Genomic DNA, 14655 nt, shown 5'->3' with positions numbered 1-14655 from the left:
AAATAATTCTGCATGAGTATTAAACATTATACGATTAAAAAATTTATAGCCTATGTTTGGCCTACAAATTACGGAAAAACAAACGGCAAAGTAAAAATATTAAAAATTTGTTATACTCTCTATCCTGCTTGTAATATCTACTGAAAATTTTTCAGTATATCATCCTAGTCTGTTTTGTATTCATTTGGTATTATAACTATACTTGTGGTATAATGTTTGTGCATTTTTAGTGAAATCATGAGTAGAGATTTGAATTCTGCTTATTTACTTCAATTGTGGTGTAATGGTGTTGAGACTAGTGATTTCTAAACTGTAACATGCATGAGACTCATTTAAATGTGGATTCTTAGTTTCTTCTCCAGAGGTATGAACTAAATAAAATCTGGCAGTATGCATTTTAACAAGCCCTCCTGGCCTCCTAACTTCCCCCCCCAATCTAAGTTGATTCTGATACCAGAGTAATGCTGACAGGAATATTTTGGGAAACACTTGTTTGAACTATTGGTGCTTGAGTGCCATTCCTATTTAAATTAAAAAAAAAAAAATCCAGGATCAACAAGCTACTGTCTAGGGGCCAGATATAGCCCACCATCTGTTTTTATAAATAAAGTTTTATTGAAACTCAACCAGCCTGATTTGTTTACATATTGTCTGGTTACTTTTTTTGCCACAATGGCAGAGTAGTTGGAAAAGAGCTGGAAAAACCTAATATATTTACTCTCTGGCTCTTTACGGAAAAAGCTTGCTGACCCCTACATTTTGTGTGGGAGAATATCAAAGACAGTCCAGTAATGAAACTCAGTTCAGTTCAGTCGCTCAGTCGTGTCTGACTCTTTGCGACCCCATGGACTGCAGCACGCCAGGCCTCCCTGTCCATCACCAACTCCCAGAGTCCACCCAAACCCATGTCCATTGAGTTAGTGATGCCATCCAACCATCTCATCCTCTGTCGTCCCCTTCTCCTCCTGCCCTCAATCTTTCCCAGCATCAGGGTCTTTTCCAATGAGCTAGTTCTTTGCATCAGGTGGCCAAAATATTGGAGGTTCAGCTTCAGCATCAGTCCTTCCAATGAACACCCAGGACTTATCTCCTTTAGGATGGACTGGTAAACTGGCATATATTTAATAAGAAAGAATTGAATGTGATGACAAAGGGCATATAATGACCAGTTCAGTTTAACAAGCTTTGATTTAGCTCTTACTTTATGTCAGGTACTGTACACATGTTGGTCTTCCCGCTTGGGCAACTTACAGTTTTCCGTGGCAAATGCATGATTTTGGATGTGATGGGGGAAGAACAGCATCTGTCTTCATGGGATGTGATGGGAACCTGGTAGAGACAGTAACTCAGTCTAATCCCTGAGGTCAGAAATGATGTCCTAGGAGTCTTTCACCCTCAGTAAAGTACCAGAAGATGCTTGTGGTAGAGGAGATTCAGAAATAAGCATTCCCTCCTCCTCACTTGGCTTCCCATGTGGATCAGTGGTAAAGCATCCGCCTGCTAATGCAGGAGACACAGGAGATGTGGATTCGATCCCTGGATTGAAAAGAGCCCTTGGAGGAGGAAATGGCAACCCACTCCAGTATTCTTGCTTGAAAAATCCCATGGACAGAGGAGCCTGGCGGGCTATGGTCCATTAGATTGCGAAGAGTTGGACGTGACTGAGCATGCGTGTATCCTGTAGCTTGTTCAGGAGTGTTATTGCCCCTCCCATGCCCAAGTTGGCTTGCTTTGGCTAATGAATGTTAGCAACCATGATGCAGAAGCTGGTGCAGTTTAGCTTTGCTCTTTGGTGCTGTTGCCATGAGAAAGGAAAGCTTGAGCTGGCCTGCTGGTCCTAGGAGCAGGAGAGACACTACAGGTTGTCCCTAGGGTGGCTTGCTTTCCCTGTGTGCCTGGGACTGCCCCCATTTTAAAATAAGTTCCATGGAATTTCTCAGTCTCACATACTAGAGTGGAGCCACCCAGAGTCGAGTCCAGCATGGATTAGCTGGCCTCCAGATGACCACAGATTCATGAGAAGTTCTAAATGGTTGCTTCTTTAGGCCATTGAGTTCCGGGGTGCCTTGTTATGAAGCAGTTGTTAAGAGATATAGCTCCCAATAGACATTTGCTTATTTCAACTGAGACAGCTCTGGGCAGAAAATTTGAAGGTTTAGTAAAAGTTGAGCAGGTGAAAAGATAAGTGTTTTGGCACATGGGGGCACGTAAGCATCAAGGGCCCAGGGACCCAGAGCATGATGTGAGCTGGCTCGTGGAGGTAAACTTTGGGGGGCGGGGTGCAGCTGAAAGCATGCTGGCCCCTTTCCCAGGGTATTACAGTAGCCCAGGGAGACACTCTAGGGCTGTGGCTTTCGTATGGTCGAGGGGAAGGCCAGGGTAGTGAGTAGGACAATCCTTGGCTCAAATTTCAAGCTTCCTACTAATTTGGTAGTCGTGGTTGAGGGTAGAGGGACACTTAGGCAAGTTACTTTATCACCTTTATCCTTGGTATCTACATCTATAAAACATGTATGATGATGCACATTGCATAGGGTTTCTGTCAGAGGGAAGAAACTAACAGGAAAGTCCATGATTTCTTCATTCTGACTCTATACTTACCTGTCAAGCTGGCAGCAAATGATCCAGTTAGAACAGTGTGCCTGAAAGCAAGATGGGCACTGCCCCTGTCGGCTTGCTGGTGTCAGAACTTTTCAAACTTTTCTTTCTCCCACTTTTTTTTTTTTGAAGTATAATTGCTTTGTAAGCTTTCCCACTTTTTTTTTTTTTTAAGATGTTTGAATTTCTCATTTCTTACACATTTATCTGGTTCAATGAAATCACTGGAGATATCAGCAATATTTAACACATGCTTAGCATGGAATGGTAGTATAATAAAGGATATAGATGAACTGGTAAAATGCTTAATTAAAAAAAAAACATATATTCAGTGTGCTTCATAAAGTCACAGTGAATATTCTTTAAAGATAGAACCAAATACAATAAATATTTTGGAAGATCACTTAAGGTGAACTCTTTGTCTTAAACATGTACCAGGAAAAACTGATGAAAAAAAATTTTCCACTGCCACAAAGCAACTAAGTTTACATCGTGGAACTGAGAAGGACCCAGCCTGTCTGCATGGATTATCAGGTAGAGGGTGAGCTATTTTTCCGATTTTGACTTGCTGTTGATTACCCCAGGTTTTGGGTAGGGCCATTGAGTACTGGAGTTCTGGTGGATGGAAGCAGTGTACATGTCCTTGCAAACTAAGAAAAGTATATAGCCTAGCAGTTAATGACTGTCTTTCTTCTCAAAGTGAAGCATTATCTATGGATAATAGAAATTTATTATTAACTCTTTAATTCAGATTATATACATATATATGTCAGTTTACACATTTTACTTTTGCCTTTTAGAATTTAGTGATTAAAGAATGGAATTTAGTATAAAGGTCAAATTATCTCTTTGACCTGAGACATGCTAAGATCAGAAGCAAGAGGTAACATGGGAATGAGTAGATGGTTCTGTTGTTCACTCTTGTGACCGGGATAGGTTAGTGCTGGCTGTGTTAGGTCCTGTAGGGGAGCTGGAGGGAAAGAGATGAGATCCCTGCCTTTAGCCTGCCAGGCCCCTCTGTCCATGGGATTTTCTGGGCAAGAATACTGGAGTGAGTTGCCATTTCCTACTCCAGAAGATCTTCCTGACACAGGGATCAAACCAGGGTCTCCCGCATTGCAGGCAGGTAGGTTCTTTACCACTGAGCCACCAGGAAAGAGCTCAGGGAGCATTATCATCTAGTATTGTGCTAACTCAAAGATGTCCGAGGGCCCTACCTGAGTGCTTTGGGAATTTGGAATTTCAGACCCTATAACAAACTTGAATCAGACTCTGCATTTTAATAAGATTTCCTATAATTTTTGTTCCAGACAAAATTTGCGAAGAACTGGTTGAGTAGGTAGAATGAAAAAATAATTATAAGGATTGGAGAGGCCATAGGAGAGGTATGAAGAGATCAAAAGAGATCATGACTAGTGTTTTTTTTTTTAATTTGGAATTTTACTTCAATTTCAGAGTAAGTTCATCCTTGGTCTTATTACATCAGAGTAATTTCAGACTCAATGCTTAGTTTTAGGGGAGCTTCTCGTATGAACCTCTTGGATGGAAACGTTTTCTTGGTCAAGGTCGGGGCAAAGTTTATATTCTTGGTTATAGACTGCTTACCAAGCCCCTAACAGTCCACAGTACATATCAATGACGATACCCATCAGTGACAGCTTCTGACCGGGGACAGCCCTTCCCCCCTTGCAGCGCGCTGCATCCCAGGGGATTGAGAGCAGGCATGGGCTGCCACACTGCTCCTGCATCAGGTGATCCTGTGGGACCAGTGACACTAAGGCTTTGTGTTGGAACTTTTCAGACATGAAGACACTGAAAGGTGGGATTTAGGTTGTGATGATAGATAAATGCAAATGTTTGCATTTAATCTTTCCACTCTTAATTCCATAGAAAGGGACCTATTGTGACTTTCACAGCTAGAGCTCAGTGAAGAGGCAATGCTTTTCTTTTTTGTAAATGCTGAAGCTGTGGTAGATGAGGAGAACCCTGAAAATAGACCTCTCTCTCTGAGTAGTTAATTGGCAATGTTTCATCTTCCCTGACTTCCTCCTTGAGTAAATCAGTTGCTTAATTCTGTAGGGAGTGGGAGGTGGAAGAGGAAGGAGGATTTAGTGTACTGTGGGAGTTAGCTTGCTGTGGCCCTGGGGGCAATATGAGGTTTTCTTTTTGTTGTTAGTTATAAATGTCTGGGCTCAAACTGTTTACTTCTCCATGTTGAGATAAGGTTTCATTATTCTTGTGTACAGATTACCTCATAGACAGTTTGCGTTTGAACCTACTTTTCAATTATTTATGAGAGATGACAGTTGGAAAAGCTGCTGCACCCAGTTCTAGAAGCTGAAGGTCGCTGTTGGTCATCTGTGTGGCTCATGGGGTAATCTGATAAGGGTACACTCTTCACTGCTCTACCCGGTCAGGGCTGCTTTAGAACATGACACACTCCCTGCTGTGGTATATGGTTTTTTCACCTTGGTCTCCGTTCATAAGCCTTCTCTTTGTGCGCCCCATTGTAGCCAAGCCAGTGCTGTCCACCCCCAACTCTGACCCTACAGCACTGTTCTCCTTTGGTTTCTGACATCAGGGTTCTGCCTCTCCTATTCTTCCTTCCAGGTTTGAAGGGGAGATGCAATATGGGGAAGAACATTTTGTGTTCTATTACAAGATAATCACTAAAGGGATATTATGTTGCCTGTGAGCTTAAGTTATACGTAATGGCCCATCTCTGGGAACCGTGCTTCCCTGATAATAAGCATTTACCTAAAATACCTTTGTTTAGCTCACAGGAAATTTCCTGACTAGGTGTACATGTGAATGACTGCAGGGAGAAAGAAATTAACACATTTCCTCCAGAGGCTGATGGGAACCAGGAAGTGTTTGGCTTTACTCCTCCCCTTTTAGAATAAAAGGAGCCTGAATTCTAACTTGGGCAAGGTGGTTGTTTGGGATATGAGCCCACCATCTTCTCAGTTTGCAGCCTTTCCGAATAAAGTCATTTTTCCTTGCCCCAACAGCTCGTCTCTTGATTATTGGCCTGTAGTATGGGGCGCAGTATGAGCTTAGACTTCGTAACAGAGGGTCAGGGCAGAAAAGGTACACATGGAAATTCAAAGTCATAGTGTTCCTTTGTGGCCTTTGAGGCCAAAAACCTGATGGCACTTGAAATTAGTTCCCACTCTTGGCTGGCATTTTAATGCAGATGGCAGGGGGAGCAATTACATGCCTGACTGAGTTGAGAGGTTTGTCTAATCCTATATCCTGTCATGTTTAACAACTTTTATGAAATCAAAAACTTCCATTTGAGCTAAATTCCTCTTTAAGGTTGTCGGTATATATCGAAACATGAAATACTGTGTCTTTTGGCAAGGACTTTCCAAACGTATTCAGTCTATCCCTTTGATTCATGCTGGAAATATAAATAAATCTTTCCAAATTAAGGGGTATTTGACTCAGGAATTCTCAAAGAAGATGATTCTAGAACTTTCCTTAGTAACACATTCTGATGTCTCCCAGTTTTTATAGTTATTAATAACTTTTCATTAATGCATTACTTAAATCATTCATGAAATAATATAATTTCTTGTCCTTTTGTCAGTAGCATTGGGTTAATTTCTCACCACCCTCAAGTGCTAAGAACTTAATATAAAAGAGCCAATAAATCATAAATCTGGTGTAAGTTCACATGGGGGTCATTACCCAGAGGCTGTTTTGATTTTGGATGCACACAGTGGTGAGTGGCAGCTTGCAGCAAATAGCAGTGAGCAGTAGCTGGAAGCAAGGTCTTAGTTTCCCAGGCCTAACCACTGTCCATTTCAGCCTTCAGGCTCCCATCTCACAGTAAAAGGGCAAGGATGCCAGCCAGGAGACAGCTGTGACAGAGTCCTTCTCCTGAAGTTACGTATTTCTCTCCATGAGCACTGCTGACTCACATGAAACATATAATTTAGGCAAGGTTGTTTATCTGATTTCCTGATGCCTGAAGCTCAGCAGGGGCAAAGTGGTAGGAAGGGAACAGTTATTGGCACATATGATGACAACAGAAGCTTCATGTCGACAGCCTGACAGTGAGTGGGTGATGGGAAGCACTTCACAGTCAGGAATGCAGATAAAATCTGTTCAGCATGTCTGTTTAAAAGGTCTGGGGAGAGTGTATTTTATTGTAGATTTTCTTGGAAATAATAGTTAAACTAAGATTTTATTACATTGAAGATTATCGCTGAAGCTATTTGAAGAAACAGGCTATACTCTCAAAGTGGGGATTTTCCACTGCGGGGTTATTGTTAAGATTAGCGGTAGTATACATGGTGTGCGTGGCACAAAGTAGCCATGACCCCCGATGCTTGGGGTGGGGGTAGTTTTGTATGGCCCTTGGCTTGATAGGTCCAGGTAATGGGTGTGGTTCGTCATCGTTGTGGCACAAATAAAGCTTGAATGAATGCGAGAGCTTTCTAGGGCTTCCCAGGTGGTGCAGAGGTAAAGTGCCTGCCAATGCAGGAGATGCAAGAGATGAGTTGGGAAGATCCCTTGGAATAGGAAATGGCAGCCTACTCCAGTATTCTTGCCTGAAAAATTCCACGGACAGAGGAGCCTGGTGGGCTACAGTTCATGGGTTTGCAAAGAGTTGGACACCAGTGAGCACACACACAACAGCTTTTTAAGCAATTCACTTACGTTTTTCTAAGCTAATTGGAGTGCCTATCTAGTTGGAGTATCTATCTTGTGTTTGACTCTTTGCGACCACATGGACTGTAGCCCACCAGGCTCCTCTGTCCATGGGATTCTCCAGGCAAGAACACTGGAGAGGGTTGCCATTTCCTTCTCCAGGGAATCTTCCCTACCCAGGAATAGAACCCAGGCCTCCTGCACTGCAGGCAGATTCTTTACCATCTGAGGCAATCAAGAATCCACCTATCTAAAATGAAAAGTTAAAATCCAAGTATTCCTCCAAAGCTGGTTTAGGTCATTGTATTTTATTTTGATCATAGGGGAACTCTGATCCAGTTGTAAAAGTAATTAATTTATTTGACCTCCTTTTACTTAAGTGAAGATACTAATAATCAAGGCTCAGTCTAACAGAATAGCTAATAGATGGAGAATTGGTTACATGCAAGCATATCTATTGGTCTTGTGACTAATGGGAAACCTTTAAGTTTCTTGGAAGTTCTGCATAAGTGTGTGCTTAATTTGAGGGAGGGTCATGAGTCTAGTCCCTGAATGGACCAGTTTTCCTTCCTGATGGCTTGGTGGTGAATATTCCTCTACTTCTTCCCAGAGGAGTGGAGAAACAGGAGGTACTGGAGGAAGACACACCGGTTGCTAATGACACCAGTTCATCTACGCTATTGCGTGTGTATGTGTGTACACTTGGAGGACGCCGGGCTGGGGAAAATGTTCAGCAGTACTTCCTGAATATACAGCACAGCACAAGGTTAATTTCAGGGCTTCTGTGTTTCTGTGTTAAAACTGTTAACTGTAGGACATAAAAATCAGTCCAGAAACCACTGTTCCTTGTTTGGGGTCCATGGATCCTCAACGAATAAATAACCCGGATGTCACAGGGTCCTCTGTGCCAACGGTAAGCAGCATTTGGGATGTTTTGTATTTTCTGGCCTATTGGTTTTTTTTGTTTTGTTTTGTTTTTTTTACTATTTTGAGTTTCTCAGAGTCTTTGACTTGAAAAGAATATTGAATATTTGAACTGTGATTTTAGCCACTGTTGCCATGTATAGTTATATCATTTTTTACCCTTAGGCTGCTGCTGCTAAGTCGCTTCAGTCGTGTCTGACTCTGTGCGACCCTTATAGTAATGATCAGAGTGGAGGTCTCACTCCTCTGAGTAACACTGGTGTGTTACATATGTTCTCTGAACCTGAATTTCTCCATCAGTAGATTGAGAGATTTAAACGACGTGATTTCTTGAGGACACTTTGAGCTTTTGTACTGAGTCCGTATTTTTGCTACCTGGATTGTTCTGTAGCTTTGCCTTTGAGTCTTAGCGCCTGTTCCTTGTCATGGTTTCCGTGGTAGTATGAGCTGCCCATCCATGGAACACTTGGTAGCTGCTCTGTGTTTTTTTCTATAAATGTTCCAATCCTGTTAAGCGTGTAGAGCCTTTTCCTTACCATCTCAGTTAACTGCAATAGATGTATGATGCTTTTAAAATCCTGCTTTTATTAATTTCAGTCAAACTTGGTTTTCTATTGCAGTTTGTTAGCTTTATTTGCTTAATGCTCAATGCTAAGTACAGGAAGGGGGTTCTTAGGTGGCTCCGTGGTAAAGAATCCACCTGTGATGCAGGAGATTCAGCTTCAATCCCTGGGTGGGGAAGATCCCCTGGAGGGGGAAATGGCAACCTGTTCCACTGTTCTTTCCTGGAAAATTGCATGGACAGAGGAGCCTGGCGGGCTACAGTCCTTGGGATCACAAAAGGTCGAACACAACTGAGCGAATAAACGAGTACAGGAGAGTGAGATATGGACCCAGCTTTCTACGTGTCCTTACTCTGAATGACTCTCTTGGGAGAGGATACTGACCCAAGTCTCTATGATAGAAAGCTGCAGAAATTCTTCACACCCCTAGGTTTGTGGAATTATGCTGGCCTTGGGTGAAATGCTGCACCCTAATGCATTCCAACATGTGGCTCTAGATATTTTGCATGCTCTGATTAAGATTTACAAAGGGCTCGAGCCTGCAGCTAATTGTTACCAGCGTAGCTCTCAGATGATGGTTCTCTGTGATAGGATGATCATTCAAAGAGGAGAGGAATGACCCCTGGGGGCTGCTGGTGGCGAAGCAGAGGTGGCTCATCAGTCCCACGCTCTGGCTGCTGGTGGAAAATAGGAGAGGCCAAGACAGGTGCAGAAATGGCTGCACTTCACCTTCACTGAAAGCTGCAAGTGACATCATAGCTTGGTCAGTTTCATTCCCTTTGGAAGTAGATGATGACGTTCTTAAATCCATTTAGGAATGCTGATGAAATTTAACTACATCATCTTTGAAGGCACCTTCTAAAAAAATCCCACTTCCAGAAGTGGTCTGATGATAATCCAGTTTTGGCTTTAAAAAATTTGTCCGGAAGTCTGTATTCTACACAGACTTGCATTTTCATAGCTTTGCTGGAGTTCAGAAGTTAGAGCTCCCTCTGAAGTGTTGGCTGCAGGGAGGCGGGGTTTTCTGTCTCCAATGAGGTGGCTTCAGTGTCCGGAAAAGCCTATCGCCTTTCACAGGAGCGCTTACTCTGTAATCCAAGCAATAGCCACGCAGCCTGTTTTATTGTTTGTGGAGTCCTGTGGCTCCTGGGCGCTTCACAGACGGGAAGGAGGGCAAGTGGGGGATTTACGACTCTGCACTGAGCTGGGGCCAGTGAGTCGAACTCTTTGATTTCTCCCAAGTCACCTGTGTGGGTGAACTTTAAACTAGGTACCTGAGTTGACGCTGAATCTTTTTCTCCAGCCTGAGGAGTTCCTTCTGTCTGCAGCAGACGGCTGGCTTTCTGCCTGAGCGGGGAAAGATGCCTGGGAGAGGAATAGGATTACAGTACGGGATGCTAGGTACACACCAAAGAGTTGGAGTGCCTTGGTCCTGCTCTTCGCCAAGTCCTGACAAGCGTTCCTGAAATGAACGTTTTGCTGCTTTTTTAAAATTATACTTTTAGTCATTTTTATTGGGTGGAGGGAGACTGTGGATATTCTTGATCTTTAAACCAAGTACCACAATGTGAAAAAACATTTTTTTTCCCCCTAAACTCTCATTTCCCTTTTTTTTTTGTAATTGGATGACACAGAAGCAGTCTTTCTGCAGACTCAGACTCTCAATATTGTCTGACTAAGTAGCAAGGAGGAGGTTCGTGGAAAGGACCTGGGACAATTTGAAAAAACGAGGTTTTTGTTGGCTGGATTGACCTTTCTCTGTAGTCGACTTTGATGTGAAAGAAGATGAAAAAGGAAGGCTCTTCAGGTTCCTTTAGACTCAAGTCAAACCCAGGTTCCCTCTCACGTGCTGTGAGTTGGATAAATTTCTCCTCCTTGTCCAGGCAAACAAAGAGGCTGTTTCGCAGTGATGGGGAGTTGTCGGTCTGTGGGCAGCAGGTGGAAGCAGATGATGAAAACTGGACCTACAGAACCCAGCCCAGAAAAGGTGACTTGACTTTTTTTTTTATGTACATGTTTTTAGAAGTTTGCTCTGTACTGTTCTTTGTTGCTATCACTGATTTCCGTTCACAGTTTTTGACCCCTTTTGGAGTTTTTGTGGTGTTTTTATGTTGGAATTCAGTGTCAGTCATTTGTGTACATGTCTAAAGTAAAAATACTCCTTAAACTAGATTCAACTTGAGACCGTGTCCTTCTCAGAAGGATAAAATAGCTGTTACGTGTCCCCAGCACTCTGCCCGCCCCCCGCCCCCACCCCACCTTCCGCACACTCATGTGACTTGTGCAAAGTTCAATGGTAAGCCACCATCCTGGGAGGAATCGTCTGCTCTTTACAACAACTGAAAGTTAGGATATGGAGGTCTTTTCTAAAACGGTGCACTGAGAAAACTTTGGGAATTGTGGGTAGACTTTCTGTGTATTTCTTTAAGACAACTGAATTACCTGAACGCTTGAATGAACAGGTGCCAGGGTGACACCAAGGAAATGAACACACGAAGCACTAACCCTTGATATCGTGTCCAAAAGGAGTTTTTGGATTTCTTTCAAGTTTTTTTTCAGACCAGTACTAGTTTCTGTTCTCAGGTTTAACATGTTTTTCCTTCTTCAAGGTGAAGAAAAATATCAATCCTGGCAGAAAAGAGGGGAACTATTTCAATATTTCTTAAACACACCCCTGTTTTATATTTAGAATTTCTGAGGTCTTCCTCCTAGAATGTTTACTGGACAGACCGAATTGTTAGGCTCTGAAATGGTTTCTCCATTCAGAGCAGTGGCACAGCCCAGTGGGGGAGTGCTATTTAAGGCTTACAAAAGAACCTCATCCAGACATTCCGCGTGATTGTGTTTTCCCTGTTTATCACATTCTTCCCGTGCCAAGAGAAACCTCGCTAAAACCTTTCAGAGACCTGTCATTCCCCTTCTTTTGGGAAACGAAACTGCTGAAATGTGAGAGAATCAACTAAGTTAAATATGAGCTTATGGGGACAGTAATTATATTCCATGGACTGGAAATTAAACGCACCCATCTTCACGGATAATGTAGGTTAAGCCATTTGCTCTTGTCTGTTAAACTGTGGCTCAGGAGGGACTAGTTACTGCTCTTTGAAGATGTCAGTTGTTTATTATGTGAAGAAGGTGGTCCACAGTGGTCTGCTGATACTGAGCCACAGTGTGATGTTTTTAGTTCAGATGGTGTATAAATTGCCTGGTGTAGAAAAGGCATTTATACTTTCTGGCTGGAGTTGTGTAGTTCAGTAAGTCCACGAACTTTACTTTTTCTAAATCAGGAATAAGCTGTGGTTTTGGTAAATGGGTGGGTTGTAATGTTCGAAGGGTGGATACAGTAGTGCTGTGGTTGCGAGAGGGTGTAGTTTTAATTCCTTTGGGCTTTGCCAGAGGTGGTTGTTTTATGACTTGTTTTGTTTTAAATCAACCGCTGTCAAGTTTCTGTTAAAGATTGTGTACATGTGAGCACGAGGCTTTAGGATTTCTATCATAGATGCTCCATCTAAATTAACACTAAAGGGAAAGAAACTGTGAATTTGCATGGATTAGTTTTGGTTGGGAAATGAAGCAAATACTGTACACTTGACTTGTAAAAAATAAAGAAGTCATTGTAAAGACCAGAGCGATTTGTGGAAGGAGGACTTGTTTATGTAAGAAAACAAAAGATTGTGCCCTTTATCCCTTACTGTAATGGGGAATTCTATAGCCTCGTGAAGATAAATGGTGGCATAATACAGTGTGTACATTTATACGGAGCTTAGAAATAATTGGACATGGATAATATTATCACTTTGACATGTGCAGTTACGGGGACATCCTTAAAAAGCTGCCTATAGATCAGAATTCATGGTCTTGGATTCTGTTTTCACATTTGACTTGCAAAAGAAAATTGGCTCCCAACTTTGACATGTTGCCTCAGGAGCATTATAACAGTTGATCTTTATTCCACATAATTCTTTCCTTTGGAGAAATATGGAATGACTTTTGTTTATCCTTAGCGATCAAAAGAGGGAATATCTTTCAGAAAAGTTATACAGGGTTGGAGTTTTGTTTTAGTTTTCATTGTTGATTTTTTGTTTTTTTAGGAGCATCAAATAAGCTAGAAGTCTAACAAGGATTATCAGTCAGTGCCAAGAATACTCAATGGGCATATTAGGATTTGTTTGCAAATAAATATGTATTGAAGACATATTGGTCTGATGGGGATTGGATAGCATCTTTCTTTTATATCTGTCTGCCTAGACCTCATGCATCTGAATCCACTTCCTTTCAGCCTGCTCCCCAACCCCTTGACCTTATTTTAACATTTTTGTGATTTACACAAGTCTCTAAGAACCTGATCTTCATCTTCTCCTCTGCAGACATGTACTACCATCAAGCAGTGACAGCCAGAGGTAGGACAGTGCGGCTTAACAGGTCTTCCTCGAGTCAGTAGTCCTGTCTGTGTTCTTCCCCCTACCCCCACCCCCAAGGGATCTGTCCAATGGGCTGATGGGGTGTCTGGTTCTGTAGGCTCTCTCCCTCCCATCCGGCAGCTGCTGCTAGGTCAGAGTTCTTGCCCTGCTCTCTGCCTACTTCTCCAGGTCACATTGCTTTGCTCAATTAGCCTACTGAATCACCACTATCAGCGGTGTTTCAGTGGTATGTTGAATAAGATGCACATTCATTTTATTAAACAGTTTTTTCAAATTTTGTTTTTGTGCTTTTTATAGTGAATCTCCATATTAGATTGCTTATCAATAACACCAGAATAAAGTGTTCAAGTGGTTACCCTTATGGCTGTCTATCAGTACACAGTCCCATCACTTTATAATCCATTGTTACTGATTATATTCAAGAAGCTAAGGATAAAATTCCTGAGCCTAAAAAGTAACTAGAAGATACACATTGATATGTCTGAAGCAATCACAAGTAAGGACCTTTGTGCTTTCTCATGTTCTAGCACGTGACAAGTTTCAAAACTCTCTTGTATTGACATTGGTACTCTGGAAGGTAAAAATGAATTGAGTAACAGTAGTGACCCATCCTTAGAGTCTTTAGGTGATGTGATCTGCTATAACAGCAGATGATATTTTTACTTAATTAGCCATGATAATCAAGTGTCCTTTAGAATATTAATGAACCATGTGCTGTTTTACTAGATGCCTGTGTAGTCAAAAAATAGAAGTTAGTTGTAAATGAGACAAGCTGTTACTTTTCTTGTGGAGTTATGAGAGAATTTAGAAGGAATTTTCATTGAGTATCATGTGTAGGGTACAGAGAAGTATAAACACACGGCCCCTGAAGTCATGGAGTTCATACTTCAGGGGAGAAGTGAATAAGGCATCTAATGGAGAATTAAAGAGAAAATGCAGGAGAATTGTGAAAAAGTGTGAAAAAAGTTTTAGAATGAGAAGATACTTTATCTGGAGCACTTTCATGTTTTGCAAGGTTTTCCAGCTGTGCATTGATTTACATAATATTTAATGAGCTCCTGCTTTGTTTCCAGTACTGTGGAAGGTTCTCAAGGGAGACTAATGACCAGTAATATTTATTCTGTACTTCCCCTATCTCACTTGCTTACTCTTCTTTTCTCAATTAAAACCAAAAGAGGAGGAATTATAGTGGGATATCCTCTCATTGAGCAGAGTGTGTTTTGTTGGAGCCTCAGTTCTGTTCATTTGTGCAGAGGCATGATTGATGATTCTGGTATTGGCAGGTCAACAGATTGGGTAATTGACATGCAAAGCCTCAATTTAAAGGGTGCTTTCATTCTCTTCTTCTGGATGTTGCCATATGTATTAATAACATTGCAAAATTGGAATCATTTGAATTTCAGTTCACTCCCTTCACAGAAGCTACAAAAATGACCAGAGAATGGCCTTACTAGGTATCAAGGGTAATGAATAATCCATACACTAGGTAA

General features: G+C 41.8%; 1 protein-coding gene across 4 annotated transcripts in view; it reads left to right on the top strand.

Moving 5' to 3' along the window:
* Positions 1-14655, top strand: part of NHSL1 (NHS like 1) — a 257453-nt gene that overhangs the window by 102551 nt on the left and 140247 nt on the right. The window contains exon 1 of one of the 4 annotated variants that reach the window (XM_027551683.1): positions 9798-10731. The exons of 2 other annotated variants lie outside the window; for them this stretch is intronic. In XM_027551683.1, coding sequence (XP_027407484.1) covers positions 10530-10731 — 202 coding nt within the window. In that variant the 5' untranslated portion in view covers positions 9798-10529. Of the gene's footprint in view, positions 1-9797; positions 10732-14655 lie in introns of those variants that run through there. One more of the 4 variants, XM_027551685.1, reaches the window with a different exon arrangement.

The sequence above is a fragment of the Bos indicus x Bos taurus genome, chromosome 9 (genome assembly GCF_003369695.1).
Source record: "Bos indicus x Bos taurus breed Angus x Brahman F1 hybrid chromosome 9, Bos_hybrid_MaternalHap_v2.0, whole genome shotgun sequence".
NCBI classification, from domain to species: Eukaryota; Metazoa; Chordata; class Mammalia; order Artiodactyla; family Bovidae; genus Bos; species Bos indicus x Bos taurus.
The sequence above is the reverse complement of the archived record's forward strand: the minus strand, read 5'-3'. Positions and strand labels throughout refer to the sequence as shown.